General features: G+C 33.1%; 1 protein-coding gene across 14 annotated transcripts in view; it reads left to right on the top strand.

Annotated features, from left to right (window-relative positions):
• Positions 1 to 27,720, top strand: part of PPIP5K2 (diphosphoinositol pentakisphosphate kinase 2) — a 78,149-nt gene that overhangs the window by 16,586 nt on the left and 33,843 nt on the right. For all 14 annotated transcript variants that reach the window (XR_013966857.1, XR_013966858.1, XR_013966859.1 and 11 more), the window contains 13 exons: positions 1,154 to 1,255; positions 2,425 to 2,586; positions 4,163 to 4,284; positions 6,469 to 6,570; positions 8,028 to 8,114; positions 8,837 to 8,912; positions 8,994 to 9,103; positions 9,811 to 9,896; positions 12,485 to 12,610; positions 12,753 to 12,874; positions 13,144 to 13,326; positions 21,055 to 21,196; positions 21,956 to 22,179. Coding sequence is in view for 9 of the 14 variants with exons in the window: in XM_080804151.1 (XP_080660277.1) it covers positions 1,154 to 1,255; positions 2,425 to 2,586; positions 4,163 to 4,284; positions 6,469 to 6,570; positions 8,028 to 8,114; positions 8,837 to 8,912; positions 8,994 to 9,103; positions 9,811 to 9,896; positions 12,485 to 12,610; positions 12,753 to 12,874; positions 13,144 to 13,326; positions 21,055 to 21,196; positions 21,956 to 22,179 (1,644 nt within the window). In the remaining 5 variants the exon portion in view is untranslated. The remainder of the gene's footprint in view (positions 1 to 1,153; positions 1,256 to 2,424; positions 2,587 to 4,162; positions 4,285 to 6,468; positions 6,571 to 8,027; positions 8,115 to 8,836; positions 8,913 to 8,993; positions 9,104 to 9,810; positions 9,897 to 12,484; positions 12,611 to 12,752; positions 12,875 to 13,143; positions 13,327 to 21,054; positions 21,197 to 21,955; positions 22,180 to 27,720) is intronic.

The raw sequence follows: 27,720 nt of genomic DNA, 5'->3' as shown, positions 1-27,720 counted from the left end.
TGTATCATTCAGGCATAAATTCAAACATATCCTTCTTTGTTAGAAAAGCAAGATGTTATTTTAGTTATTTAATGTTGTTTTTGTAAAATTTCTATTTACAAAATACCAAGAAAATTACTTGATTTTCTTTCTTTCTTCCAATTTTGTATCTGGCATATGAGAAATACAAGCAAAGATCAGTAGTTTTTAAGAAAAATGGCCTCCAAGATAGATAATTCATAGATACAAGTAATATCAATAACATTTACATGCATGAAAGTATGCTCAAAACTGTACCCATGGTAAAATAAATACAAATGAAGTCTAAAAGGTAATGGCATTGAATTACTTTTTTGATTGGCAAAAAATCGAAAAGATCGAGATAGTTGCAAAACAGGCATAAGCCCAAATGTTGTTAGCAGAAATGTACATTAATATAGCCTTTTACCTCTTAGCAACATAATTTAACAGTGTATTAAGATCAAAGATGCACGTATACTTACAAGCAATTATGGAAATGCAAAGTAAAACACAGTGAGGTACTATTTTATATCCATTAGAGTGGCAAATATTAAGTTTAACAATACCAATTATAGATGAGGATGTGGAGCAGTGGGAACTCACATACATTGCTAGAAGACTCTAAATTGTTAAAACAGTTCATAAAATATTTTAGCATTATCTTTGTAAGTTGAATATGAGCACCTAGTAATTCTATCACCTAGTAATTCTACTTGTATTGTGTACCTTAGAAATGCCCTTGCACCTGAGACACTTACAAGAATATTGAAAGCAACACTGTTCGACTGGCTAAAGCTTAGAAAACAACCTAAATATTCATTAATAAAATGAATGAATTATGGTGTACCTATACAGTGGAAAATTCTGTGGTGGAAAAAGTGAACAAAAGAGGGTTACAAGCAAGAACATGGTTGAATCTTAGGAGCATTATTCTTACTGTTCATTGTATTCTTATGCTACTTAACTTACATGTAAGTTACATTACAACAGAAAATAATGCACTGTCAACTCTATAGTAAGTGTTGTTAAATATTTGTGCACCACTAAAGGTTTTTAGAAATATCTAAGGTGGAAATAGATAATAAAGAGGTTATATTATAAAAATGAGATGAATAACTTAGTTTTTATATTTGTGGACATCTTTTGTTTTCAGATTGGCAGTAGAAGTAGTGTTTATTCCCCAGAAAGCAATGTACGAAAAACAGGCTCATATATATATGAAGAGTTTATGCCCACAGATGGTACTGATGTAAAGGTAGGATTGATTACAGTATATTTTAATTTTATCTTTAGTTTACCAGTGATACAGAAAAAGAGATTACCCCAAGGATAGACTCTATTCTGGATCTCTTTCTTTTTATGACTAGGAATTCTTTATCTATTTTGTATTATGAATGCCTTTGGCAGTCTGAAGCCCGTGGACCCTTGTTTTAGAATCATGTTCTTTGATGCCCAAAACAAGATTGCCGGGGAGACAAATTTTTTGGAAATGTAGTTATAAAAATATTTAAAAACCAAATTTGTGATACAATAATATGTGTGCTTCTTTAAAAGGACATTAAATAATAAAATATAGTGGGTTAAGGGTCTAATAGCCACTAGTTTCTAAGCACTGATTAGTGTAAATGATGCTCTGAGATCTGTGACAACTGTAGTGAAATATAACAATATGTTTGAAATTTCCTTGGGTGACAGATAAGGTCTTAATTGCTTTACCTTCAACTAATCTCTGTCTAATGAGAGTATCTTTTTTTCTAAGGTATAAACCTGATCGTGAACCTCTCCTTTAAAATTCTCTTACGGATTTTGTTGACCATAGGGTAATAATCAGGTTCATAACGGTGGCATACAGAATATTTCCCAGTCTGTTCTATGAACCTTATTTCTTACTGTATAAATGGCACCAGATAACTTACTCTTACCTTAATACATCGTGCTTTTTAATGCTGGCCTTTGCGTTTACTACCTTTACTTAGGGTGCTGTTCCCTTTCTTGTCTGCCTTTCAGTGTATGCTGCCCCTCACCACCACCCCCATTTTTTAATCTTTCTTTTGGCTATTACTTCCTTCTGTAACGTTTTTATAATTATTTATACTTCTCCTTTGGTTAAGCTAAAAAAATTTGGGAAAGATCACATCCTATACAACCTCGTGTTCCCTCATGTCGCTCAGTATAATCATTCTCTGTAGAGAACAGAACTTCATGTTACCAGTTTTGCCATGTAATTAATTATTTATAATCTTTTCCAGCATATTGAAAATTTTGGCATGTGAAATAGAAAGAAGTGTGAAAAGAACAGTCTGGAGACTGAAGTATTTTTTATTGATTTTTTTTTCTTTTGATTTGTTGTCTTGCTTTTTAAAATTTAATACATTTTATATGATATATGCATTTTTAATGTATATATTTTAACATTTATTAAAGGTTTATACGGTGGGTCCAGATTACGCGCATGCTGAAGCTCGAAAATCTCCAGCACTTGATGGCAAGGTGGAACGAGACAGTGAGGGAAAAGAAGTTAGATACCCTGTTATTCTTAATGCACGAGAGAAATTAATTGCCTGGAAAGTCTGCCTTGCTTTTAAGGTAAGATGTTTTACAGGCCACATAGACCCTTGTAAAAGAAATTCTAATTTTCTTTCTTGAGTAAAAGAAATGTTACATGGGCATTTAATAGGAGAAATCAGCTCAGAAGATTAAAAATGATACATTTGAACTGTTTATATAACTTCTCAGGAGATTCTTGTAGTGCCATTAATAAAAATATACAGTAAATGAAAGCCTTTGTTTCTCTGTATTCTTTCCGTGTTATGTGAAAGGGAATCATGCCAATTTATTCAGAAATTAAAGTTTGATGGACTTAACTAAACCAGTAGCATTAACCAGTGTTTAGAGGTATTGTTTAACATGGTAAAAACAACTGGTTAAAAGTACTATTTACTCAGAATTGATAAATGATTGCTTTGTTGAATAAAAAAGGTCCTTAGCACAAAAAAAAAAAAAAAAAAAAAAAAAAAAAAAAAAAAGGTCCTTAGCAGTATTCTAGCTTTGGCAATACATCCTTTAGCCCATTTATTGTATATGTTAAAATGTGTTCATGAAAGCAATACAAATACATTTCTTAAAGAAAACTTTTTATTTCTAACATTTGACTAATTCCCTCAGTCTATATCATTAGGCTTCCAATAATGTATGTTAAAGATTTAAACCGAGGTAGTACAACTTGATCTTTTAAAGGATAAACTTTACCTTTTGAAGTCTTGGGCATATAATGTAAAGACTAGTGTATTACTGGTTATTAAATAATCCTTTATGTCTTAATATATTGAAGCCACTTTTGTGGAAGGAATATTTGTCTATAAATACATTTTAATAGCTTTATATAAATTGTTTTAATTTTGTAATACCAGGATTCCAAAAGACACGACTTAAAATCCCATTATACTAGTATGTGATAATTTGAATATAAGATGCAGAAGATAGAAAATTTCAGGAGCCTGAGCAGGAGATTCATACCTTGCAACTGTTTTCTTCTCCCGAATAAAGTAAATGTATTTCAGGTACTCACAAGGATATAGTTGTCAGGGTGTAAAATATTCAGAGGGCGGAGCACCTGGCTGGCTCAGGTGGTAGAGCCTGCAACTCTTGATTTCGGGGTTGGAGTTTGAACCCCCCCATTGGGTGTAGAGATTGCTTAAAAATAAAATCTCTTAAAAAAGAAAAAGATTCATAGGGATAATTGGACATTTCCTCTGGGACATATCTTCAAAACTATTTTGCTTTATGCATTTTTAGATTAAAGCAGTAGAATTTCTACTATGACAAAATTTAACAAAGCCTTGAGAAACTTTTATTCTTGTTTTTTAATTAAATGTTACTTGAAGAACGTCTTATAATACTATGTTATTTTTTGGTCTCTCTTATCTCTTACACATTTTGGTTCTATATTTCATGGGGGAACTCAAATGGTCATATGGTATATTTTATATATTTTCAGAGTACTCAGGTTAGAGGTGGGTAATTTTATTTATTACTTACTATGAAATCAACTAATAACCAGTAGTAAATTTTTAGGCGTTTATAAAATTTGATATGTTGTAAGACTGAAAAACTGTGGATCCTAATTCAAATGTAACTTTAAATATTAATTTATTTTAAATAGCAAACAGTTTGTGGTTTTGATTTGTTACGGGCCAATGGACAGTCCTATGTCTGTGATGTCAATGGCTTCAGTTTTGTGAAAAATTCCATGAAGTATTATGATGATTGTGCAAAAATACTTGGGTAAGAATTTTTTCTTTATATTTCTCCTCTTTACCTTTGTTACAGCTAATGCATACTAGCTATTCAGAAACCAAATAATTGCAAACATCAAATGATCAGGGTCCTGAAAGCACTCTAGAATAAAAATCAATGTTCATAAAATGACATTCCCCAAAGAACTGCACCAAATCCTGAGTTATACTTTGGGTTACCAAAGGCAGAGTAATTTATGGCCAGTATAGATGATGGCTTAAAGATACTTTGACTTAAAGATTTAGAAGTGCTATGCAGTGATTTTTTTTTTTAAGTTTTTTTTTTATTTTTTTATTTGACAGAGAGAGAGATCACAAGTAGGCAGAGAGGCAGGCAGAGAGAGAGAGGGGGAGGCGGGCTCCCCGCTGAGCAGAGTCTCCAATGCGGGGCTCAATCCCAGGACCCCAGGATCATGACCTGAGCCGAAGGCAGAGGCTTAACCCACTGAGGCACCCAGGCTCCCCCATGCAGTGATTATTACAGCTAATTTATTAGGTTACTTTGTTCTGCAAGTTTTTGGTATATGATTACAGTTGAAAAAGTTTCGTTTTCTTACTTGAAGGTATAAAATGAATATTCATGAAATAAGTAACTGGATTAGAATAGAAATATTTGGAATTTATAGTTCTTTTGAATGATACTGTGTTCTATCATTACATGTCACTTAAAGATAATCTCATGAGATTATCAAGTGAACCCAAAAGAAATTACTACATGTAGAAATGTGATTTTTATTTTCTTTGAACTCTTTTCTTATACCTTGATTTAGTAGATTCACAAGACAAATATTTTTAAACCATTTCAAAGTGTATATGACAAAGGCATAAGAAACTTATATTTTAAAATGTATTGTCATAATTATATGATCTCTGATATGAGGAATTTGAAAGGCAGGACAAGGGGGTCATGGGGGGAAGGGAGAGAAAAAAATGAAACACGATGGGACTGGGGAGGGAGACATACCATAAGAGACTCTTAATTTCAGGAAACAAACTGAGGGTTGCTAGGGGGTGGGGGGCGGGATAGGGTGGCTGGGTTATGGACATCTGGGTATGTGCTATGGTGAGTGCTGTGAATTTAAGACTGATGACTCACAGACCTGTACCCCTGAAACAAATAATACATTATATGTTAATAAAAATAAATTTTTAAAAATATATTGTCATAATTGGAATCTGCTTTTATAATATATTTTAAAGATTGGAGAAATGACCCTTAAGGTGAAATTTGGAGGAGCTTATTAAATTTTAGCATGAATGCTGAATTGAAACAAAACAAAAAATGTTTTATAATTACTTAACATGTAATTATAAAATTATTGTTAACCCTCTTAGTAAAATATAATGGATATTTGTTTAAAAAGAGCCATGGTATTTAGAGTAATTTCAAAAGTGATTAACGGGTAAGAAAGGACACTTGGGACACCTGTGTGGCTCAGTTGTTTGAGCTCCCGATTCTTGGTTTTGGCCCAGGTCAGGATCTCAGGGTCCTGAGCTCCATGTAGGGCTCCATGCTCAGTGGGGTGTCTGTTGGGGATTCTGTCCTCCCTCTGCCCCTACCCCCTTCTTTCACACACTCTCTCTAAGTACATAAATAAAATCTAAAAAAAAAAAAAATAAATGACCTGTGGCCATAAAGAAGAGACAATCTTTGTTTTCAGAATTTATCTTTGAGTGGATATAATGCAATTATAGTGATTTATTTGACTCCAGTGTGATTTATACTTTAAAACTAATGTAAATAATAAATAATTCCAATTTTTTTTTAAAGATTTTATTTGCTTGACAGAGAGACAGAAAAGAGGGAACACAAGCAATGGGAGTGGGAGAGGGAGAAGCAGGCTTCTCGCTGAGCAGAGAGCCCGAAGCGGGGCTCGATCCTAGTACCCTGAGATCATGACCTGAGCAGAAGGCAGACGCTTAATAACTGAGCCACCCAGGCGCCCCAGTAATTCCAGATTTATAGCATTTCTTCAGTGTGTTCTAATGTACCAGTTTAGAACTGCTAATATTTGTTTTAATCAGGATTGATTCTTTGAGTTACTTTTTATGTGCTATAATCACAGAATCACTAATTTGACCTTAACTTTTATGATTCTGTATTATTAGTCATTAAATACTGAGTTTTGTCTTAAAATGAACTAATTTCTAGTTTTTTCTTTTTGTATCAAAGCAATATTGTAATGCGAGAGCTTGCTCCACAATTTCATATCCCCTGGTCAATACCCTTAGAAGCTGAAGATATCCCAATTGTGCCGACTACATCTGGAACTATGTAAGTTTGAATATTTTCTTTTAGAAATTCATGTGGTTTTGTATATCGGTCTCTGCTGTTACAATAGAGATTAAATTTCTGATGATTATTGGACACTTTGCTGTGTATGTTTTCATATGATTCACTTGGCAAATGGAGAAATAAATTATATGCTTTTGCGGGGTCCACCTAGACTAAAAATCTTTTATATTGTTAAAAATAAAATTCTGGGGGAAAAAATTCTGAAAAATGCTTAGTTATAGGAGTGTTGAATTAAGTCATAAAAATAAATGAGGTGCCAACAGGTATGTCACTTAAAGGTTCATAGTTCATGGTTTTACAACTTCTGAGTATGTACAGAAAAAATACACAGGTATGTCTTGAAGCAAATTAATTAGACCAATATTGCCAGAGTGTCTCATAACATTCTCCTAGTGAAAATTACTGCTTGAAACTCACCTGCTACTCAGGTGAGTTGACCAAATGCTTCATATTCATAGCTTAGACATTTACATTAGCATGTTAAAAATTCTGAGAAGTCCTGGTTGGGTAGGGGGACAAAAAATATTTATAATGTTTTTAAACCAGTATTCTCAAACTATTTAACATAACATTTTTTTAGGTAACTTATTAAAATCTTGCAGGGTTTTATTCTGTGGTTTACGGTTTGGCACACACTAAAGTATACCCTAGCATTCTTTCTAAGACAAACCAGTATTCTCAAACTATTTAACATAACATTTTTTTAGGTAACTTATTAAAATCTTGCAGGGTTTTATTCTGTGGTTTACGGTTCGGCACACACTAAAGTATACCCTAGCATTCTTTCTAAGACTGTATTATCTTCTAGTAATTTGAATTTGAAATACTTTTTCTGTTCTTACAAAGGCAAAATAAATATAGCAGCTATAAAGTAAAGCTTTATTTTGCTTTGATTTAATGAAATCTCAGTCCATAACGATCTATGCTACAGAACAAGTATTTCAGGAAGTTCCAGGATTGCCATTTGTTTACTTTTATCCCAGTGTGAGCATAACCATCTCTAGAGAGGAAGCTGATATATATCTTCATACTACTCCCCCTCCAGCTTCTTAAAATCTTAAGATTGAATTTGATAAAATCAACTGATTGTTACGAATGCTGTTCTTCATAGGAAAGCTCTCAAATGTAAATGGTAGCTCTAGGGGTGCCTGGGTGGCTCAGTGGGTTAAAGCTTCTACCTTCAGCTTGGGTCATGATCTCAGGGTCCTGGGATCGAGCCCCACATTGGGCTCCCTGCTCGTCAGGGAGCCTGTTTCCGTTCCTCTCTCTGCGGGCCTCTCTGCCTACTTGTGATCTCTGTCTCTCTAATAAATAAATAAAATCTTTAAAAAAAAAAAGTAGCTCTAAACAAATAATGAGATGTTGTATTAGTCTGAATTATTTAACAGAAAACTTTGTTAGAAAATTGAAAGCATTTTTTTTTTTTTAAATTTTAGGATGGAACTTAGATGTGTCATAGCTGTGATACGTCATGGGGATCGAACACCAAAACAAAAAATGAAAATGGAAGTGAGGCATCAAAAGTATGTTTTAGGAGGAATAATTTAAGATTTCTGATAGGTGATTAGTTGATTTGATTAACACATCTTATAGAAAATCTGTTTTCCCATTTCTTGGCCATTAATTTAAACTGCTGGATGCAGTGAAAATCCATGTAAAATAACTGTGTGTATCAGCATCTGAAAATTATTATGTTAATATCCATCAATTATCATCCATCTGGTCTGACTTTTGTTTACTGCTGGAAAGACATAAACATCCTAAGGTGTTCTGTTTAATCTTGGTTTGTTACTCTCTTCATTGGTTTCTATGAGTCTTTAACCTCTCAACCTTCTAGAAGAAAATTAGTAGAATGGAAGTTTATCTTATTTCTCTTCAGTATTTGATTTGGAAATAATAAAATTTGAAAACTTGAGCCAATAAATATGTGTTGAAACATTTTTAATATGTATCGGTATGCAGTCACTTCAGAGAATGTAATACTTAGTATTACAATCATATACTAAGTTTCCATCATGAGAAAACTTTTAAAAATAATCTAGTGATTGTTAATTTGATGTGCTCAGGAGAATAGTAAGTTTTATTGCCCAGGGTGGAGGAGCAACCTTCTATAGTGAAAGAGAACACATAGTATTTGAAATCCATAGACCTGAGTCCCATATCTTCATAATAAGTGGTTTGTGTAAGTATATAGTATTAATACTAATTATGGCAAAGGACTAACTGTGCTGTCTTTTTTTATAAGATTTTTTGATCTTTTTGAAAAGTGTGATGGATACAAATCGGGGAAATTAAAACTCAAAAAGCCAAAACAATTACAGGCAAGTGCATTTTATTTCTTGTTGGTTTTAAATTGCTAATGGCAATGTTACATAAAAATTCAGTTCTTTATTATTTTATAGGAAGTGCTGGACATTGCCCGACAACTTCTTATGGAGCTGGGGCAAAATAATGATTCTGAAATTGAAGAAAACAAGTCAAAACTTGAACAACTTAAGACTGTATTAGAAATGTGAGAATCTTTCTGAAACCCTTAACTTTGATAATTACTTGCTGTGTTCTTTTTTTAATGTATGAGTTTGTTAAATTTCCTTTATCTTTTCCTTTTAATCTTTTTGTAATTTATTGCTGAAGCTGAAGAGAAATTAGTGAAGGTCTAGTGAGATTTTTATTTGTACCAGTGAGAAAATAAATGGTTGTTTTGAAGGTTATTATTTTAGTTTTACTTTTCATTTTGATGAGAAGAATTTGGATATTTTATGAAGTACTACTTAGGATGAAAGCCAGATTGCTAACATGACCACTGATTAAATGTTGTTTAATTAAAAAACAATTTTGAGCTGTTTTAGTCAAGTGAAATTGATAACACCTGTATGCCTATTATGAGCTTTACGTATATGAACACTTAGAATCTTTTTTCCTTTAGATACCCATACATTTATTTTTTTATATTTCTATACTTCTTCATCTCTTCAAAATTGTCTGAGTTTTGTAGAGAATCTTTTTTGTGTTTTCATTTTTAATGTGATTAGAATGAGTATCTATTTTACGGAGATTTTCTGGTAGGATATGTTAGAGAATTCAGCAATTAATTACAAATAGAAAGGCACATTAATATGTAGATTTAGTTTTTCTCTAGATGGGTTTAATTTTTCTTTAGGAGGTTGCAATGAATACTTACTGAATGTTAATTGTTTTGCTTGTCGTTTGTTTTTTCAGGTATGGCCATTTTTCTGGAATAAATCGTAAAGTCCAATTAACTTATCTCCCTCATGGTTGTCCTAAAACATCTAGTGAAGAAGAAGGTATATCACTATTAATGTCTATTGTGTTTTAATTATGTGTAGGGACTTAACTACTCATTTGACGACCTTTGGGCCCTCTTGAGTGTAATAATTTAGGGACTGATGTGCTGAATAAAGGAAAAAATAGAGTAGAGTTTTGTTAACTTTCCCTCTTACTTTCCCTAACTATATTTTAAGTAAAGGATAGATTTTATTCTTGATCCTTTAAGGATAGATTTTATTGTTTTGGAAAGTGCTTTGGACTTCCTTTTTACTCTGGGATTGTTTCAGAAAGTTTATTGATGACTACATGTTACTTAATGGATCCCTTTCTTCCTCTTTTGGTAAAAGAGGACAGAGTATACAGGAAGAAAGCTCAAAAAGTACAAGAAAACTAAAAAAGTACGTAATGAAAGTGTTTCTGATATAGCTCTTTTCCTCCACTGAAAAAGTCAGAATAAGCATTTAAAGGTCTCTAAAAGTAGTCAGCGTAAAACTCCATAAATTCATTTACCTTTTAAAAGAAAAATGGGGGGGCGCCTGTGTGGCTCAGTGGGTTAAGGCCTCTGCCTTCGGCGCAGGTCATGATCCCAGGGTCCTGGGATCGAGCCCCGCATTGGGCTCTCTGCTCGGCGGGGAGCCTGCTTCCTCCTCTCTCTCTCTCTCTGCCTGCCTCTCTGCCTGCTTGTGATCTCTGTCTGTCAAATAAATAAATAAAAATCTTTAAAAAAAATTTTTAAAAAAAAAAGAAAAATGGGCAGGGGTTAGAGAAGCCATTTCATAGAGGAGTATAGATGCCCAATAAAATAATGATAATAGTAATAACTACTTTTGCCTATCACACTAGCAAAGTGTTTTCTTACTCTTTGTCAAATCGGTGATAAAGAATGTTAATGAGAAAACAGTGTGAGTATATTTCAGTCTATTGATTGGAGTATAAATTGACATAACTCTTTGAAAAGTTATTTGACAGTATATATTAGAAACTTCAGAAAATGTTCATATGCGTTGATCTTAATTCTACTCAGAAGAATCTTGGACGCCTGGGTGGCTTGGTTGGTTAAGCAACTGCCTTTGGCTCAACTCATGATTCCAGAGTGTCTGGATAGAGTCCTGCATCAGGTTCCCAGCTCCATGGGGAGTCCGCTTCTCCCTCTGACCTTCTCCTGTCTCATGCTCTCTCTCTCAAATAAATAAATAAAATCTTGGGGGAAAAAAAGAAGAATCAATCCCAAGGAAGTGGTTAGATATTCAGGGAAAGATTGATCTTTGGGAATATTCTCAATGTCATTATTTATAGTAGCATAAATTGAAGTAATGATTATCTTAAATGAAAGCACCAGTTTGATTATGTTGATCTTTAAATAAATTTATTTTTAAAATTTGACAATTGCTGTTTTGTCACACTTGTGATTAATAGCAATACAGATTAATTTCTTTTATTTAATGTTTGTGATAAAAAAACATTCAATAAATAACTGTGATTGAAAAAGTCTGTTAATTAATTTTCCTTCCATAAATTAATATTGGCCTATGTAATAAAACACATACAACTACTATCTAGTCCCAGGACAAAGGTTGATTTCTATCACTTTTAATGAATCAACATTAAGTTTTTTAGCACTTCTATTGCTTATTTTTTTTAAATTTATTTTAATTAATTTATTTTTTAAAGATTTCATTCATTTATTTTAGAGAGAGAAAAACAGAGAAAGTATAAGAGCAGGGGGGTGGCAGAGGGAGAGGAAGAAGCAGGCTCTCCACTGAGCAGAGAGCCCAACGAGGGGCCTGGATCCCAGAACCCTGGGATCATGACCTGAGCTGAAGGCGGATGCCAAACTGACTGAGCCACCAAGGTGCCCCCTATTGCTTATTTTAAAATTACCTTTGTTTCTGTAGCCCAATACAGATCTTAGGACATGATAAAGGGCAGATGAATTAAGTACAGAAACTCATTTGCTTGTGGAACTTCCCCTGATATCTGAGAAAAATCTTTGGTAAGGAACATAAAGAGATTGTACAATTCCAAATTTAAAAAGTTGCTCTTGGCTACATTTTATTATATATGTCGTCCATAAACTTAAATTATAATAAATTTTAGGTTTTCTCATCTCACATCTTCCTAAAATTATACAGATCATTAATTTCTCATCATAAAAATGTATACATTTTCACTTCAGGTAGCATTACCTTTTATGTGAGACTTTTGATATAAAGGCAAGGTCTTGATCCTGTGGTCAAGGAGCTCTTAATCTAACATCGCAAGCACAACTAAATTAAATATATTGGGCAGATCTTATTGGTGTCCTGTCACTACGATAGCAGGGAAGGTAGAAGCAATACTTCTTTCAGAAAACTGAGAAAGAGCCTTCTTCATAAAGTATGGAAGAGATTTTGAAATTTGAGTAAGATTTTAACTGAAGGAGCAAAGAGTGTTCCTGAAAGAAACAAAAGCCTACAGATAGGTATGTTCAAAGGAACAAGATAATTTAGATAAAAGCTATATTTCACTGCAGAAGAGAAAACAAAGAAAAAATTAATCTTGATAATGTATCTCTTTAAAAGAAACAAACTTGACATTTGCCTCTATCCATTCACATGTGTCTTAGACAGCCGAAGAGAAGAACCATCCTTACTTTTGGTTCTAAAATGGGGAGGAGAACTAACTCCTGCAGGCAGGGTCCAGGCTGAAGAACTTGGAAGAGCGTTCAGGTGTATGTATCCTGGAGGTCAAGGTAAATCTTGTCGTTTCTTTAATTTGGTTAAATCTATGCATTATGTTTTCAAATCTTCACTTATTTTGTGATGTTACTAAATATTTGTAGAAATATGGTGAGACAAAAATATAGCTTAAGTGATTTGAGTATTTATTTTCAGGAGATTATGCAGGATTTCCTGGTTGTGGTTTACTTAGATTACATAGTACCTACCGACATGACCTCAAAATATATGCCTCTGATGAGGGACGAGTACAGATGACTGCAGCTGCTTTTGCAAAGGTATAAATATTATTTAGAATTACTAGGAATGTCATCTAATATTACATTTTAAAAGATTCTTGCTAATTCAGTGTTTAAAAATTCTAAATTTGAAATTTCAAACTCAGGCCCTGAAATGGTGATGGGCTATATTATCAACAGTTTATTTATTGCACATAGTTAGCTATACCTTGTGAAATTCAGCATGTAACAAAATAATTATTAAAATGCTTTCTATTAATTTGCATACTAATTTTAAAATCTGTATTGGCTTTATTCAATATGTTTAGGGGCTCTTAGCTCTAGAAGGAGAGCTGACACCCATTCTTGTTCAGATGGTAAAAAGTGCAAATATGAATGGTCTTTTGGATAGTGACAGTGACTCTTTGAGCAGTTGTCAGCAACGTGTGAAAGCAAGACTTCATGAAATACTTCAGAAAGATAGAGATTTTACGGCTGAAGACTATGAAAAGGTGGGTCTAAACAAACTCTTTTACATTGTGAAATATCATGCATGTACAGAAAAGTATATAAAACATAAACTTAGAGCCTGTTGTATTATAAAGCAAATACTCATAGAGCCGCCATCCAGAAACAGAAATAGAACATTGGGACACCTTTGACCCCTGTGTGCCCCTTCTCAATTGCAGCTCCTTCCCAATCTCCTAGAAATAATTACTGTCCTTACTTTTTATTGTTCTTTTTTATAGTCTTCTCATATCAAGAAACTTACTTGGATAAGTATGTATCCCTAATTGCTATGGTCTCAGTTGTGGCTGTTTTCTAAGCTTCATACAATAGAGTAGGTTTTCTTTTATGTTTGGCTTCTTTTGCTCGATACCATGTTTATGACGTTCATCCATATTTTTGAGAATTTCCACAGTTAACCAGTAATCACTTCTATGTAGTATTTTATTTTAGGGATTGGCAAACTTTTTCTGTGAAAGACCAGATAGTAAATTTTAGGCTTTGTGGGTCACTTTGGTCTCTTGTTGCATATTCTTTTTGTTTTTTAACCCCCTTTAAAAATGTAAAAACTGTTCTGTGCTCATGGGCTATGCCACAGGCCACATTTGGCCTGAAGGCCATAGTTTGATGACCTGTGTTCTATTCTATGAGTATACTGTAATTTATATATACTTTGTATCATCATTACAGTCTTGTGCTCTTACAATTAATACTGCTGAGACTGTCATTGTACATCTCCTAGTGCATATGAGCATACATTCTCTTGGTGTATTCTAAGATTGGGATTGTTGTGACCCACTGTACACTTCTGTTTCAATATTAGTAGATAATGTCAGACTGTTTTCCAAAGCCGTTACTGAGCCAATTTATACTTCACCAGAAGTCCATGAAAATAATCATTATTCTACATAGTCTCTATTCTTGGTATTCTCAGACTGTTCAGTTTTGACCATCCTGAAGGTGGATGTGTAATAGTAGCTCAGTGTGGTTTTAGTATCTTTTGACCATTTAGCTATCCTTTCCTGAGGCCTTCTCTTCAAGTCTCTTGTCCTTTTTTTCTACTGCTTGTCTGTTTTTTTCTTAGTGAGTGGTAGAAGTTCTTAAATTATTTTGAATATGAGCTCTTTTTTATATGTATTCTAAATCCTACCACCTACTCTGAGCCTTTATGATGTCTTTCAATAAGCAGAGGTTCTCATTTTTCATGAATTCCAAGTTCAATTTTTTCCTTTATGGTCAGTCCATTTTTTTAGTGTAGTCTAATATCTTTTTTTAAATTATTGAGGTATAATGACACACATTGTTTCATTAATATCAGATATACAACATGTAATTCATTGATTAGTTGATTAGTGATTAGACAGACAAGAGTATATGTTGTGCCATGCTCGCCACGAGTGTAGCCACCATCTGTCACCATACAACACTATTAAAATACCATTGACTATATTCCCTGTGCTCTGCCGTTTATCCCCATGACTTGCTCATTCAATAACTGGATGCCAGTATCTCCCATTCCCCTTTGTGGTCAGTACATTTTAATATATTGCTTATAATATCTTTTTCTAATTAGAGGTCATAAAATAGTCTTATGTATGATCTTCTGTAAGCTTTACTGTTTTGCTCTTCACATTTATCTATAATCTGGCTGAAATTGACGTTTCTGTGTGCTTATTATAGGATGTCAGAATTGATTTTTACCCAGCTGTTTATACATCCCAGATATTTCAGCACCACATCCTGAAAGACTGTCCTTTCCCCTCTACTTTGTGGTACCATCTTTATAACATATATACATGGTCTATTTCTATTCTATATTCTTTTCTTGATCTCCCAAGTCCTACAAGGTCCCTTCTTCAAGTTTTTTTTGGCTTTTCTTGCATTTCCATATAAATTTAAAAATAACCTGTCAGAAATCCTGCTGCAGTATTGGTTTATATGGATCAAATCTGTAGTTTCTGAAAATTTATTTCTTTTAATATATTTTTAATGCTGTTCTAAATAGTACCTCTAAAAATTTTATTCTCTGTTGTTACGTAGAAATAGCTAATGTTGACTTTATATGCATCAACCTTATTGAACTCATTTATTACTTTAATAATTTATTGGTAGATTTTTTTTTATCCTTTAAAAGCATATAGGTTTTTTTTCTTCATTTCTGATTTTGTTTGTTTTATTTTTTTTCTTATCTTCAGTAACAAGCTTAAAAACAGTATTAAATAGAAGTGGTATATCTTGTCCATGTTCTCAAAGAAAGCTTTTAACACTTGTCCATTAAATATGTTTTCTATAGATTTTTAAATAGCTATTCTTTTTCAAAATAAGGAAATTCCGTTTTGTTAAATGAAAAGTTGGTGAATTTTATCATTATTTCCTTTTTATCTCTTGTATCGTTTGATTTTGGGGGGATATCAAGCTATCTTGGTTCCTAGAATAAACTCAACTTTTATATGTGTGTGTATATATTTTGTTATTGTTGTTGTTAATATATATCCATAGTTTGGGTTTGCTATTTTTGGGTAAGAGTTTTACATCTGTGTTCAAGTTAGACTGACCTTCATATTTTTATTCTTGTGTCTTGGTCTGCTTTCAATATCAGAATTACGTTGATCTCCTAAAATTTGTTAGGGTGTCCTATTTTGGGGAAAGAGTTTGTGTACATATCTTTAATTAAATATTTGATAAAATTTGCTAGTAAATCCTATGGAGCTTTTCTTTGTGGGAAATCATATAATCATTGTAATTATGGATTCCAGAGTACTTACTAATTTTCAGTTACTATATTTTGTGTCAGTAGTAAATTACATTCTTACAGAAGTTTATTTATCATATCCTTTTTAAATTCTTTGTGATGTCTGCAGGATCTGTAGAGATGTCCTTTTCTGTTTCATAACATTGTACTGTCTTTTTTCTCTTGATCAGTTGGACTGGTTGATATACTTTACTAGTCTTTTCAAAGAAATATCTTTGATTTGTTGGTCCTCTTTATTATGCACTTGTTTTCCATTTGATTAATTTTTGTTTAATATTGTATTCCTTCTATTTCTGTAAATTCATGTCATTAGCTGTGTGCTTATTAACTCATGAATGTTCAGTCTTTTCTAAAATATGGACTTTAGGCTATAAATTTCTCTTTATCACTGCATGCATAAATTTTGAGGTTTGTGTGGTTTGGGGCATTTTCTAATTTCCTTTGATTTTTCTTCTTTGATCATAGATTATTCAGAGGGTTTTGTTTTTCTGTTTGTTTTTCAAAATTTCCAGACCTATGGCATTTTGAGTTAAACTTTATACCATTTTAGTAAAAACAAGAATTCTTCCTGAATTTTTTTGTTTTTTCTTTTTTGTTGTTGTATGTGAACATTTCCCTCTCTAACTGTGGATTTTCCTTGTCTTTGAAGTTTTCTTAATCTTTGCTTTACATATTTGATGACATGTTGTTGGACAGACACAAATTTAGAAATGATATATCTCTATCAGTACTTTTTGCCTCAACATTTGAGGTTAATATAAGTAACAACAGTTTTCTCCCTCTTACTTGGTCTTGCCTTGTGTATCTTTTTTATCTTTTCATTTTAAGTCTTTGTGAAATTACTTTTTTTTTTAAATTATGTTTTTAGTTGTATCTATTATAATCTGCATATAGCTGGATTTTTAAAAATGTATTATGAAAATCTTTAGGGCAGTTTTATTTACAATATAAATTATTGGCAAATTTAGATATGAATCCACTATATTTTCAAGGGCTTTACATTTATACTGTCTTAATTTTTCTCTCTTCCTTTGTTGAAATTGGTACTTTTTACTTACTTATTTCTGTTAGCTTAAAAATTATATTTGATTTTATTTTTTGTTTTGTCATTACCCCAGAGATAACAGTAGGCTTCTATGACTTCTTTTTTTTTTTTTTTAAGATTTTATTTATTTATTTGACAGAGAGAGAGATCACAAGTAGACAGAGAGGCAGGCAGAGAAAGAGGGAGAAGCAGGCTCCCTGCCGAGCAGAGAGCCCGATGTGGGGCTCGATCCTAGGACCCCGAGATCATGACCTGAGCTGTAGGCAGAGGCTTAACCCATTGAGCCACCCAGGTGCCCCGCTTCTATGACTTCTTAAAGTCAAATGTTTACATACATGGTGCTCTTACTCTGGACAATGCATGGATTCTAGAAAAATACTAGGCAAACGTTAACTTACATAATAATCACCTGGAGTCTTGTTAAAAATGCATATTCTTATTCGTCCTATCTGGGATGGGGACTACGATTCAGTTTTCTAATAAGCTTCCAGTTCGTGCCAGTGCCTAGTCCTGAGACCATACGTTTAGCAGCAAGCCTTAAAATCCTTGTAACATTGGCCTACCTGTAACTTGTATGCTCTTAATATTGTTTAATTTTGTGTATTTTAAACTGTACAATGTCATTTTGTTATTCTTTTATGCAAGGAGTTTTTATTTAGATTTATCCATTAATTTGCCCTTTTTTGGGATTTTTGTTTTGTTTTGTTATGTTTTGTTTTAGTAGGCTCCACGCTTGGTGTGAAGGGGCTTGAACTCAAGACCCTGAGATCAAGAACAGAGCTGAAATTGAGTTGGGGGCTTAACTGACTGAGCCACCCAGGCGCCTCTCATTTGCCCTTTAAATTACCTTCTATTCTTTCGGAAGTCCATAGTTTCCATTTAAGACCATTTTCCCTCTGTCTGAACAGCTATATTAATTCTGTTAGTATCAGTCTACTGGTGGTGAATTCTTTTCTGTTTGAAGACGTTTTTATTACAACTTTACTATTTTTTTTTTTTTTCTAAAGGGAGGGTGAGGGAAGGGCAGAGGAAGAGGGAGAATCCTAAGCAGGCTCCATGCCCAGCAGCAGGGTCTGACGTGAGGCTCAGTCTCACAACCCTGAGATCATGACCTGAGCCGAAATCAAGAGTTGAATGCTTAACCAGCTGAGGCACCCAGGCGCCCCTCAACTTGAGTCTATAGGATATTTTCACTGGGTATAGAGTTCCAGGATAACATTTATTTTCTTTCATTGCACTGAAGATACTGTTAGACCATCTTGTAGCTTCCAGTATTTCCCTTAAGAAGTCAGTTGTTGATCTTACTGTTATACCTTTGAAGATAATCTTTTTAAAAATTAATTAATTAATTAATTTTTTAATTCTTCAGTAACTCCTTCTGGCCACTTTTAACATTTTTGCCTTTGATTTTCAGCAGTTATTCTGTTACATGTTTAGATGTAGATGGCTTTTTTTTTTTAAGATTTTTTAAAGATTTTTATTTATTTGACAGACAGAGATCAGAAGTAGGCAAAGAGGCAGGCAGAAAGAGAAGGAAAAGCAGGCTCCCCGCTGAGCAGAGAGCCAGATGTGGGACTCAGTCCCAGGACCCTGAGATCATGACTGGAGCTGAAGGCAGAGGCTTTAACCCACTGAGCCACCCAGGCGCCTCTAGATTATTTTTTTTTGTAGTCGATTAGGATTCTTGTATCTGTGGCTTCAGTTTTGGGAAGTTGTTTTTCTGGTTTTGATTTTTGTCTTTTAATGTAGCATTTCTTACCTTCTTCTGGGTCTCTAAATACATGTTTGTTAGAAATTTCTCTTCTCTTATCCTTCAAAAAAAATTTTTTTTTCATCCTTTGGTCTCTATGCTTTATTATGGATAAAATTTTCTCACTAGTCTCTCAATTTACTAAATCTGCCTTTGGCTGTTTTTTATGTGCTTTTAATTTAACCAGCGTATTTTTCAATTCTAAAATTTCTTTTTGCTATTTTAATATTGAATTTGTCATTTTTCAGTCATTTGCAGTTTTTTATTTTTAGTGTTTTATCTTTTTGAACACAGAAAGTTTCCTCATTTTTCAGGTGTCTAATTTTTTACTCTTTGTTTTCTTTCTTAATTCCAATATAGTTAGCAGTGTTTTATTAGTTTCAGGTTTACAATATAGAGATTCAACCATTCTACACATTACTCAGTACTCCCCATGATTAAGTGTCGTCTTGGTCCCCATCACTATTTCACCCATCTTCCACCTATCTCCCCTCTGGTAACCATCAGTTTGTTCTCTTCAGTTAAGAGTGGTTGTTTTGGTTGTCCCTTTTTTCTTCATTTGTTTTGTTTCTTAAATTCCACATAGGAGTGAAATCATATGGTGTTTGTCTTTCTCTGACTTATTTCACTTAACACTGTACTCCTTAGATCTATCCATGTTGCAAATGGCAAGATCTTATTCTTTTTCGTGTTGAATAATATTCCTGTGTGTGTGTTTGTGTGTGTGTATGTGTGTGTGTGTTTGTACACACCACACCTTTATCTGATCATCTATATGTATACACTTGGACTGCTTCCATTATTTGGCTATTTTAAATAATGCTGTGGTAGACATAAGGTGCATGTATCTTTACAAATTAGTGTTTTCCTCATTTTTTAGTTTTTAATAAATCTAATATCTAGAGTCTCTTTGGTTCTGTTTCTGTTGTGTATTATGCTTATTGGCATTCATACTGTCCTGTTTTCTTTTGTGCCCGAGTATCTTTTTTTTTCTCTTGTGCCTGAGTATCTTGAATAATGGATACATATTTGTTTGTGGAAATAAAGTTAACTTAAGAATATATTATCATCTTCCTATATGGCTTTCTTAATTTGTTCCTGCCATGTACCTGTCGGTACAGCAATCTAGGATTGCCTTAATCCAATTTCAGAACAGATCTTTCAGAGCCAATAGTTGACTTGAACCTGGTCTGCATTTTGTTCTTGGATTGGTTTGCTTCTGATTCATCTTTACTTTTTCAAACCTTAAATGTGTAGTTTGCCAGAGTTCTACTTTTGGGAACACTGTACTTCACTTTGGTCGCCTTAACCTAATAAGACTATTAAAGCTCTATTCCACATCTCTGCTATCTATTCAGACTCAATAAATGTCTCTGGTACAAAAATAGACCTAAATGCCAGGATCATTCTCTGGATCTCTGACCTATGAGTTTGGCTGCCACAATTTCTTACTATGCTATTTCTCAGATACCTTAAAGCAGAAATACACAAGTTAGCCCAGAATTCTTACTTTTCTTCAGTGGTTAGATTGATCCAAGCTAACTAGTTTATAATAAAAAGAAGTGAAATTCAGTTTACATACTTTGAAGAAACTTTCTTAATGATAAAATAACTTGCCATGCTAAATATCAAAACTAATTTGAAACTATGTTGTCATTAACGGATTTCATTGACTTAGGAAAATCTCATCCCAATAGCATTAGCATGGTCATTAAGAGGACAAGCTCTATATCTATAGCCAGACCACCTCTTTTTTTCTCTCACTCTTGACCTACTATTGGTTTGATCTTAGGCATGTCATTTAACCTCTGTTAAAAAACTCATCTGGAAAAAAGATAATGATAGTAAGAGAGTCTTAGGGTTATTGCATGTAAATATATGTTGAATAGTTAGAACCATACTGAGTCAGCAATTTGTCACTGTAAGTTAGAATAAAACTTCATTGTAACTTAGAGTACTTCTGCTAAATTTTCTCTGTGAGTAATCTAATGATAACTGATCTTTACTATTTTTTTAACATAAAATTCTGAGATTTTTACTTGCTTCTTGATCTCATCACTGTATTTTGGGGGTCATCTTAATTTATGATATAGAATTATTGTCCAGCTATTGGAAAATTTTGTATATTATTCTCTTGGACAATTAGGCATAACTAGATATAAAATTTATACTTTCTTCATTTGTAGCTTACTCCATCTGGAAGCATTTCTCTAATTAAATCAATGCATTTGATTAAAAATCCTGTGAAGACCTGTGACAAAGTTTATTCCTTGATACAAAGTTTGACTTCTCAAATCAGACATCGAATGGAAGATCCCAAATCATCAGGTAAATATTATGTATTCCTTGGGACATGAAACAAATGAAAATTATTATCCCGTTAAATAAACATTTTAAAACAAGGTACATCAATCTTAAATTAAGCCTCATACTGTTCTAAGTCTGAATGAACATACATCCAGCAAAAGAATAATAGCTAGGTTACAGTTACTTTTCTCCATGATAACATGAAAAAGATAATAAAATATTATTATTTGATTAAGTCTGTAGCACTGTCATATAGTTAAGCAGCAAGTAGGCAGCTTATAAGAAACAAACATGGGAAGATGATCTGGGCTCTAACTCTGAGATTAGCTTTGTTATAACTTGGGCAACTTTAAAATCTAGAATTCTTCCTGGTAAAAATAAATCCTTTGAACTGTTTAATTTTTAAGGTTCCTTTCTGCCAAAGAGTGTCCATTCTGTTGTTAGTTCTGTGAATCTAGTAAGAAAGAATAGTACTTAAAATTTAGAATTGAAAATAACCTTAAAGAGATCTGTTATAATTGTTGTTCTTTTTCTTCTGATTATTGAAGTGTGTAACATAAAGAAAGGTCTTTTCTTTAACCCAAGTCCTAAGCCAATTATTTACTCTTTGAAAGTCTACAAAATAAATGCTTGCAAATGGTATATAACTATGATAACGTTCCCTACTTTCTTAATAGTTTTACCTCTGACACTAAAAAAAGTTTCTAATTATCAACTTTTTAGTATATTCCCTTAATCTGATTCTAAGTTTAATATGCTAAATCTGTTATGTTGTTTTAGATATTCAGCTTTACCATAGTGAAACATTAGAGCTTATGCTACGTAGATGGTCCAAGCTGGAGAAAGACTTTAAAACAAAGAATGGAAGATATGACATTAGTAAAATCCCTGACATATATGACTGTATAAAATATGATGTCCAGCATAATGGTTCCTTGAAATTAGAAAATACAATGGAATTATACAGGCTTTCGAAGGCATTAGCAGATATTGTTATCCCTCAGGTAAGTAAATCTAGGAATCAGTTTTCTTAGAGTGTTCTATAGATTCTTTTACAATTTCTGTCACTGGAAAAAAGATAATTGGTTTTTATCTCTCTATAAAATCCATAACTTTTAAAAGGAAAATTAAGTAATTATGAATTTATATTTTAAGCTTTTTATTGTATTAAATCATTACTTGATTTTCTAGTAGTTTAATTACAGTGATAGTTTAATAGTTTAGTTACTACTTATTATGTAATAAAAAAGTTTCCTTTTTTTTTTTTTTTTTTCAAAATACTTGCACATAAATTAAAAAGACTTGGGGCGCCTGGGTGGCTCGGTGGGTTAAAGCCTCTGCCTTCGGCTTGGGTCATGGTCTCAGGGTCCTGGGATCGAGCCCCGCATCGGGCTCTCTGCTCGGCGGGGAGCCTGCTTCCCCGCCTCTCTCTGCCTGCCTCTCTGCCTACTTGTGAACTCTCTCTGTCAAGTAAATAAATAAAATCTTTAAAAAAAAAATTAAAAAGACTTGCAAAATTTACATCGGGTCACAGCTACCTTTTTCTCCCACTCCCCACATACTTCCAAATTAGGTACTGTGTGCAAGTATTTTGAAAAAAAAAAAAAAAACAAAAAAACTTTATGTGCAAGTATTTTGAAAAAAAAAACAAAACACATTTTTTTTTTTTGAGAGAATGGGAGAGTGGCAGAGGGAGAGAGAATCTTAAACAGGCTTCACACCCAATGCAGAGCTTGACATGGGGCTCCATCTCACGACTTTGAGATCATGACCTGAGCCAAAATCAAGAGTTCACGCTTAATTGCCACCCAGGTGCCCCTTGAAAAAATTATTTGGAGGTCAAGGTGTAAGTTATTATTGGAAGGGTGCAAGTCATGGGTCTTTTCATTTATAGGAAAATAAAAATAAAGGTGTAACCAGAATTCAAATAATTGAAATGTTTAGGCAGAGAATCAGATTGATAATAAAGAGGCAAATGACAAGACAAGTGAGATACAGGACATGATAGCAGAAAATGGTTCCAGATTCCCTGAGCTGAAATCCAGAGTCGACACCTGACTGAGCCACCCTGGTACCCCTAAATTCTTCTTAAATTTGGGACCTGTTTTCTACTCAATGACTAAAGATTATTTGGATATTATAAAGAAGAGATTGGAGTAGATCAGATATTCCACCTATGAACCAAAGTTAAATAGAAGGAAAAAATGGGATACCTGAAAAATAAGATGGGTGAACAAAAGTAGCCTTATTTAAAAATACATATGAAAATGGTTAAAATAGTATCAGTGTTCCTTAATTTTCACAGAACGTTCAGGAAGAACTACAAACTTAAAAAACTGGGAATTCAGACAGTACACAACTTACCTATAATTATTTGTGCACCTGCTAAAGATTAGCTTATTCTTTCAGCCTGAGAGAACACTGCTTACTTGTTTGGTCAGATGTATAATATAGACAGTCTTAAGTATATTGTATGATCCAGTGATGTGCAAAATTAATTCTTAATAAAGAAGATAAAAATATGTCACATATCAAGAATATATCTTTAGGCCTTTTAGGAAACTTAAAGTTTGACTTAGCAAAAAAGGAATTGTTACCTGACAATCTGTTTTACTAAATGGAAGAGAGCTTTTATTCTGCAAAAGAGAAATTTGGGGGCACCTGGGTGGCTCAGTCTTTGAAGCGTCCAGCTCTGGATTTAACTCAGGTCATGATCTCGGGGTTCTGGGATCAAGCTCCGTGTTGGACTCTTGGATTCGTCAGTGGGGAGTCGGCTTGTCTCCTATCCCTGCCCCTCGCTGCAGGCATATGTACTCTCTCTCTCTCTCTCTTTGAAATAGATTTAAAAAACTTTTTAAAAATGCAAAAGAGAAATTTAATTTTACAGAATAAAGAGTTTTATGACAGGTAAGATATTTTAAGATTATCATCAGAGTGAACACTAAATTCTGCATAACTCAGTTTTAGCTGCAATGTGTAGACAGTCATTGAGCTAACATTGGTTTGATTATAACTGAAGTTACTGAGTCAGAGTCATCTTTGTTTTGAAATTCAAGAAAGAAAGTTTATTCAAATTTTTATTAACTATTCCAAGAATGATTGCTGGCTTGTTTTGTTTTATTTTAAAAGATTTTATTTATTCATTTGAGAGAAAGAGGGAGAGCACATGAGAAAGGTTGGAGAGGCAGAAGGAAGGGAAGAAACATACCTCCCACTAAGCAGGGACCCCAAGGTGGGGCTCAGTCCTAGGACCCTGAGATCATGACCTGAACTGAAGGCAGATGCTGAACTGAATGAGCCACCCAGGTGCCCCAGAATGGTTGCTGTTAATTCTGCTAACCATATAATTAGTTTGCACTGGAAGTTTTCATTGTTTTGGATTGCTTTAACATTAGTCCAGGCTCAGTGCGTATTAGTTACACTCATTTCGTCAGTGAAGATTATTTAAAAGTATGCTTTTTAACAGGTAAACTGTTAATATAAGGCAGTCTTAAATATTTAGGGTGGCTATATGCATTCTTCAGAGTAGGCTTTCAGTGTATCTAAACTTAGCACCTCAGTGGCTAACTACACAAATGATTTGTTATCATAATCATGTCTATTTTGTTACATGACTTATTTAACCTCATGTCTCTCAGTTCTGTATACTAAACATTCTAGAATTGGGCATGAAAGACTGGTTTCTCAGACTTGGGCTTAAAAAGATACTCAAGTGTTAATAGGGTTTTAGATATTAATTTCTCCTATGTATCTATGTATTTTTAGGTGTCTTGCTTAAACCACTGAAGAAACTTCTTACCATCTCCTTGTAGCTTAAATATTTATAATGACTTTTTCAAAGTAGCAAAAATCAGTAAAAATGAGAATGTGTTGGGAATTTAAAGCATCATATATATTTTTTAAAATAATTTGTCATGCTCAACTGCTCTGTCTTTATTACAGTAATTGTCTTTGGATGCAGTTAGGTTAGATCTCAGTGGTCTGAGAATTTACTTGAAGACATCTCCAAAATTTCTTCCTTGGATAAATTACTTATCCAAGTCTTTGGATTCTTCAGACAACGTTTTGCCCAAATTTACAAGAATCTGTCTTATTTTTGATAAATTTATAATTACATTTTGGAAAAGTTTTAACTTTAAGATTTTATTTATTTGTCAGAGAGAGAGAGAGAGAGAGAGTGAGCACAGGCAGACAGAGGCAGAGGGAGAAGCAGGCTCCCTGCGGAGCAGGGAGCCCAATGTGGGACTCAATCCCAGGACGCTGGGATCATGACCTGAGCTGAAGGCAGCTGCTTAACCGACTGAGCCACCCAGGCGTCCCAAGTTTTAACTTTAAAAGCAGAGGTTTTTTTTAGAATGATTTTCTGCAGTTCTGAGATTGTAACTTGAGTAGAGGACAGCTTTGGGTTTACCTACCTAACTTTTTGGTTTGATATTCCTTATTGTGGCAGAAACTTGGGATTTCTTCTTTTTTAATGGAGTATTGAATTCAGTCCAGTAAATATTATTTTGCTTTGTTAGCCTTCCTAAATCCACAACTATGGGCAAAATGCATGCATTTTCAGTCACTTAACAAACTAAAAGTTATTAATGTGTTTATGGTAATTATGATGAAACTGTAGTTTATAATGGAAAAAAATGAAAATTTTGCCTACTTAATTCTCAAGGAAATAAAGACTGTTTCACGCTTAGAGACTTGATGATTCAGTCAAATAATGTAGAATTTTGACTAGTTTAGAATATGCTAATTTAGATTGAGAGAATATCACTATCTGCAAGAAAAATGGTTATATGCACTGGTATACCTCAAAGTGTTATGCCTCTAAAAATGTATTTCTGTGCTTACATTGAATTGATTAATTCTTAAATCTACGCTGTGTGAATTATGTAATTCTAATCACAACTAAGCTTAAGTATAGCAGTTTATTACTTTTATTTATTTTAAATTAAACTAATTTAATTATTATAAATATTTTTCTTTTCATAGAATTAACTTTCCACTTTTTAACTAGTCTCAATTTTCATCAAATAGAGGCTCTGTCTTAAAAATGATGCTTAAAAATAGTCATGATATTATGGCAGTAGATAAGAACCTCTCAAGACTAAATTTGGTATTAAGGTTTTCTTAACTGGGATCACATTTATGAACGTTTGAAGACAATTTGTTTAGTTATTTATGGATTATGAAGTGGAGAGAATTGTTTATAATAGCATTTACCATATAAAGTCCATTGATACTGTCATTAAATGTAACCACATAATAAGCTTTCAGATAGCCTCATCTGGTATTTTAATTAGTTCTAGCTATGGCAGAAATGTTGTAATTACATACGAGAACGGGGATATCTAACAATTAATTATTTGATCCTACTTGGTGGTGGCAGATGAACAAAACATATATGTGTGTTAAAGGGAAAAATTTCTTTATTACAAAATTAATATATGTTTGTGTAAAATGAGAAAATGTAGAAGTCACTGTGATATTACCAACTAGAGGAAAACATTTAAATGTTTTATAAAATTCTTAAAGGATTTTTCTCTTAAATTCACAAAGATACAATTTTTCTCATACATATAACAAATGTATTCTTTGCACAAATGGAACCAGAAAAAGCATACTCTTTTACTACCTGATTTTTCCCCTTCACTTAGCACCAAGAACTTCTTTCCAGATCATTAAAGCTATATGTACATCATTATTTCTAATGGGTAATGGTATGATAATTATTTAACCAATTTTTCATATTTGGGGATCTGGACTCTTCATTTCTTTCACTCTCTTTTCACATGTCTTTACATATACTCAAGACTGTTTTTGTAGCTGCAGAAATCTTTTACTAGTTTTTTTCCAGGTGAACATAGTGTGAAAGCATCTGTCTCTTCATACCTTGCTAACAACACAAAAAAATTTCACCTAATGATTTTTAGTTCCAGTATTTTCCTTTTATTTACACATACACAATTACATATATATCTTTTTTACATACCCTATTCACAGTCATCTATGTTGGCAAGACTGTTGAACCAACCAAGTTTTAGTTTATGATAAAGGGACCCAAGAAGTTTCTATTTTCATGGGCCTTCCATGTGTAATCAGTCAGCCTTTACTTGACAGTTCTCAGTTTTATTATCCATATAGAGTTATTGCTATTTGGGAAGTATCTGATAGCAGGAAGTAGTCTTTAAATTCAGGTTATCTTAGAATAAACTTGGAGAGAGAGGGTATGCCTGTTTATTCCCACCTCCTCTCTGCACTCTCCTTTCTGTCTCTGTCCCTCCCTTTCCACTTTTGGCTTTTCTTCCTCTCCCTGTTTTCCATCTACACACATATCACAGCTTTTTCTCTTTATACATCAGGTCATTTTCTAACCTGTTTCTTTGAACTGTAATTTTTATTAGAATTATTATTATGATTATGTTTTCTTAACACTTCATATTGTAAAACCTCATTGTAAGTTTGATTAACTCATAATTATTATTGAAGTCATTAAATATGATTACATTACATTTTTTGCTCACCATTTTCAAAGCATTAGCCAAAGGCTT

This window comes from Martes martes (genome assembly GCF_963455335.1).
Source record: "Martes martes genome assembly, chromosome: 5".
NCBI lineage: Eukaryota > Metazoa > Chordata > Mammalia > Carnivora > Mustelidae > Martes > Martes martes.
Note: the sequence above shows the minus strand (reverse complement) of the source record. Positions and strands in the feature narration are given on the sequence as shown.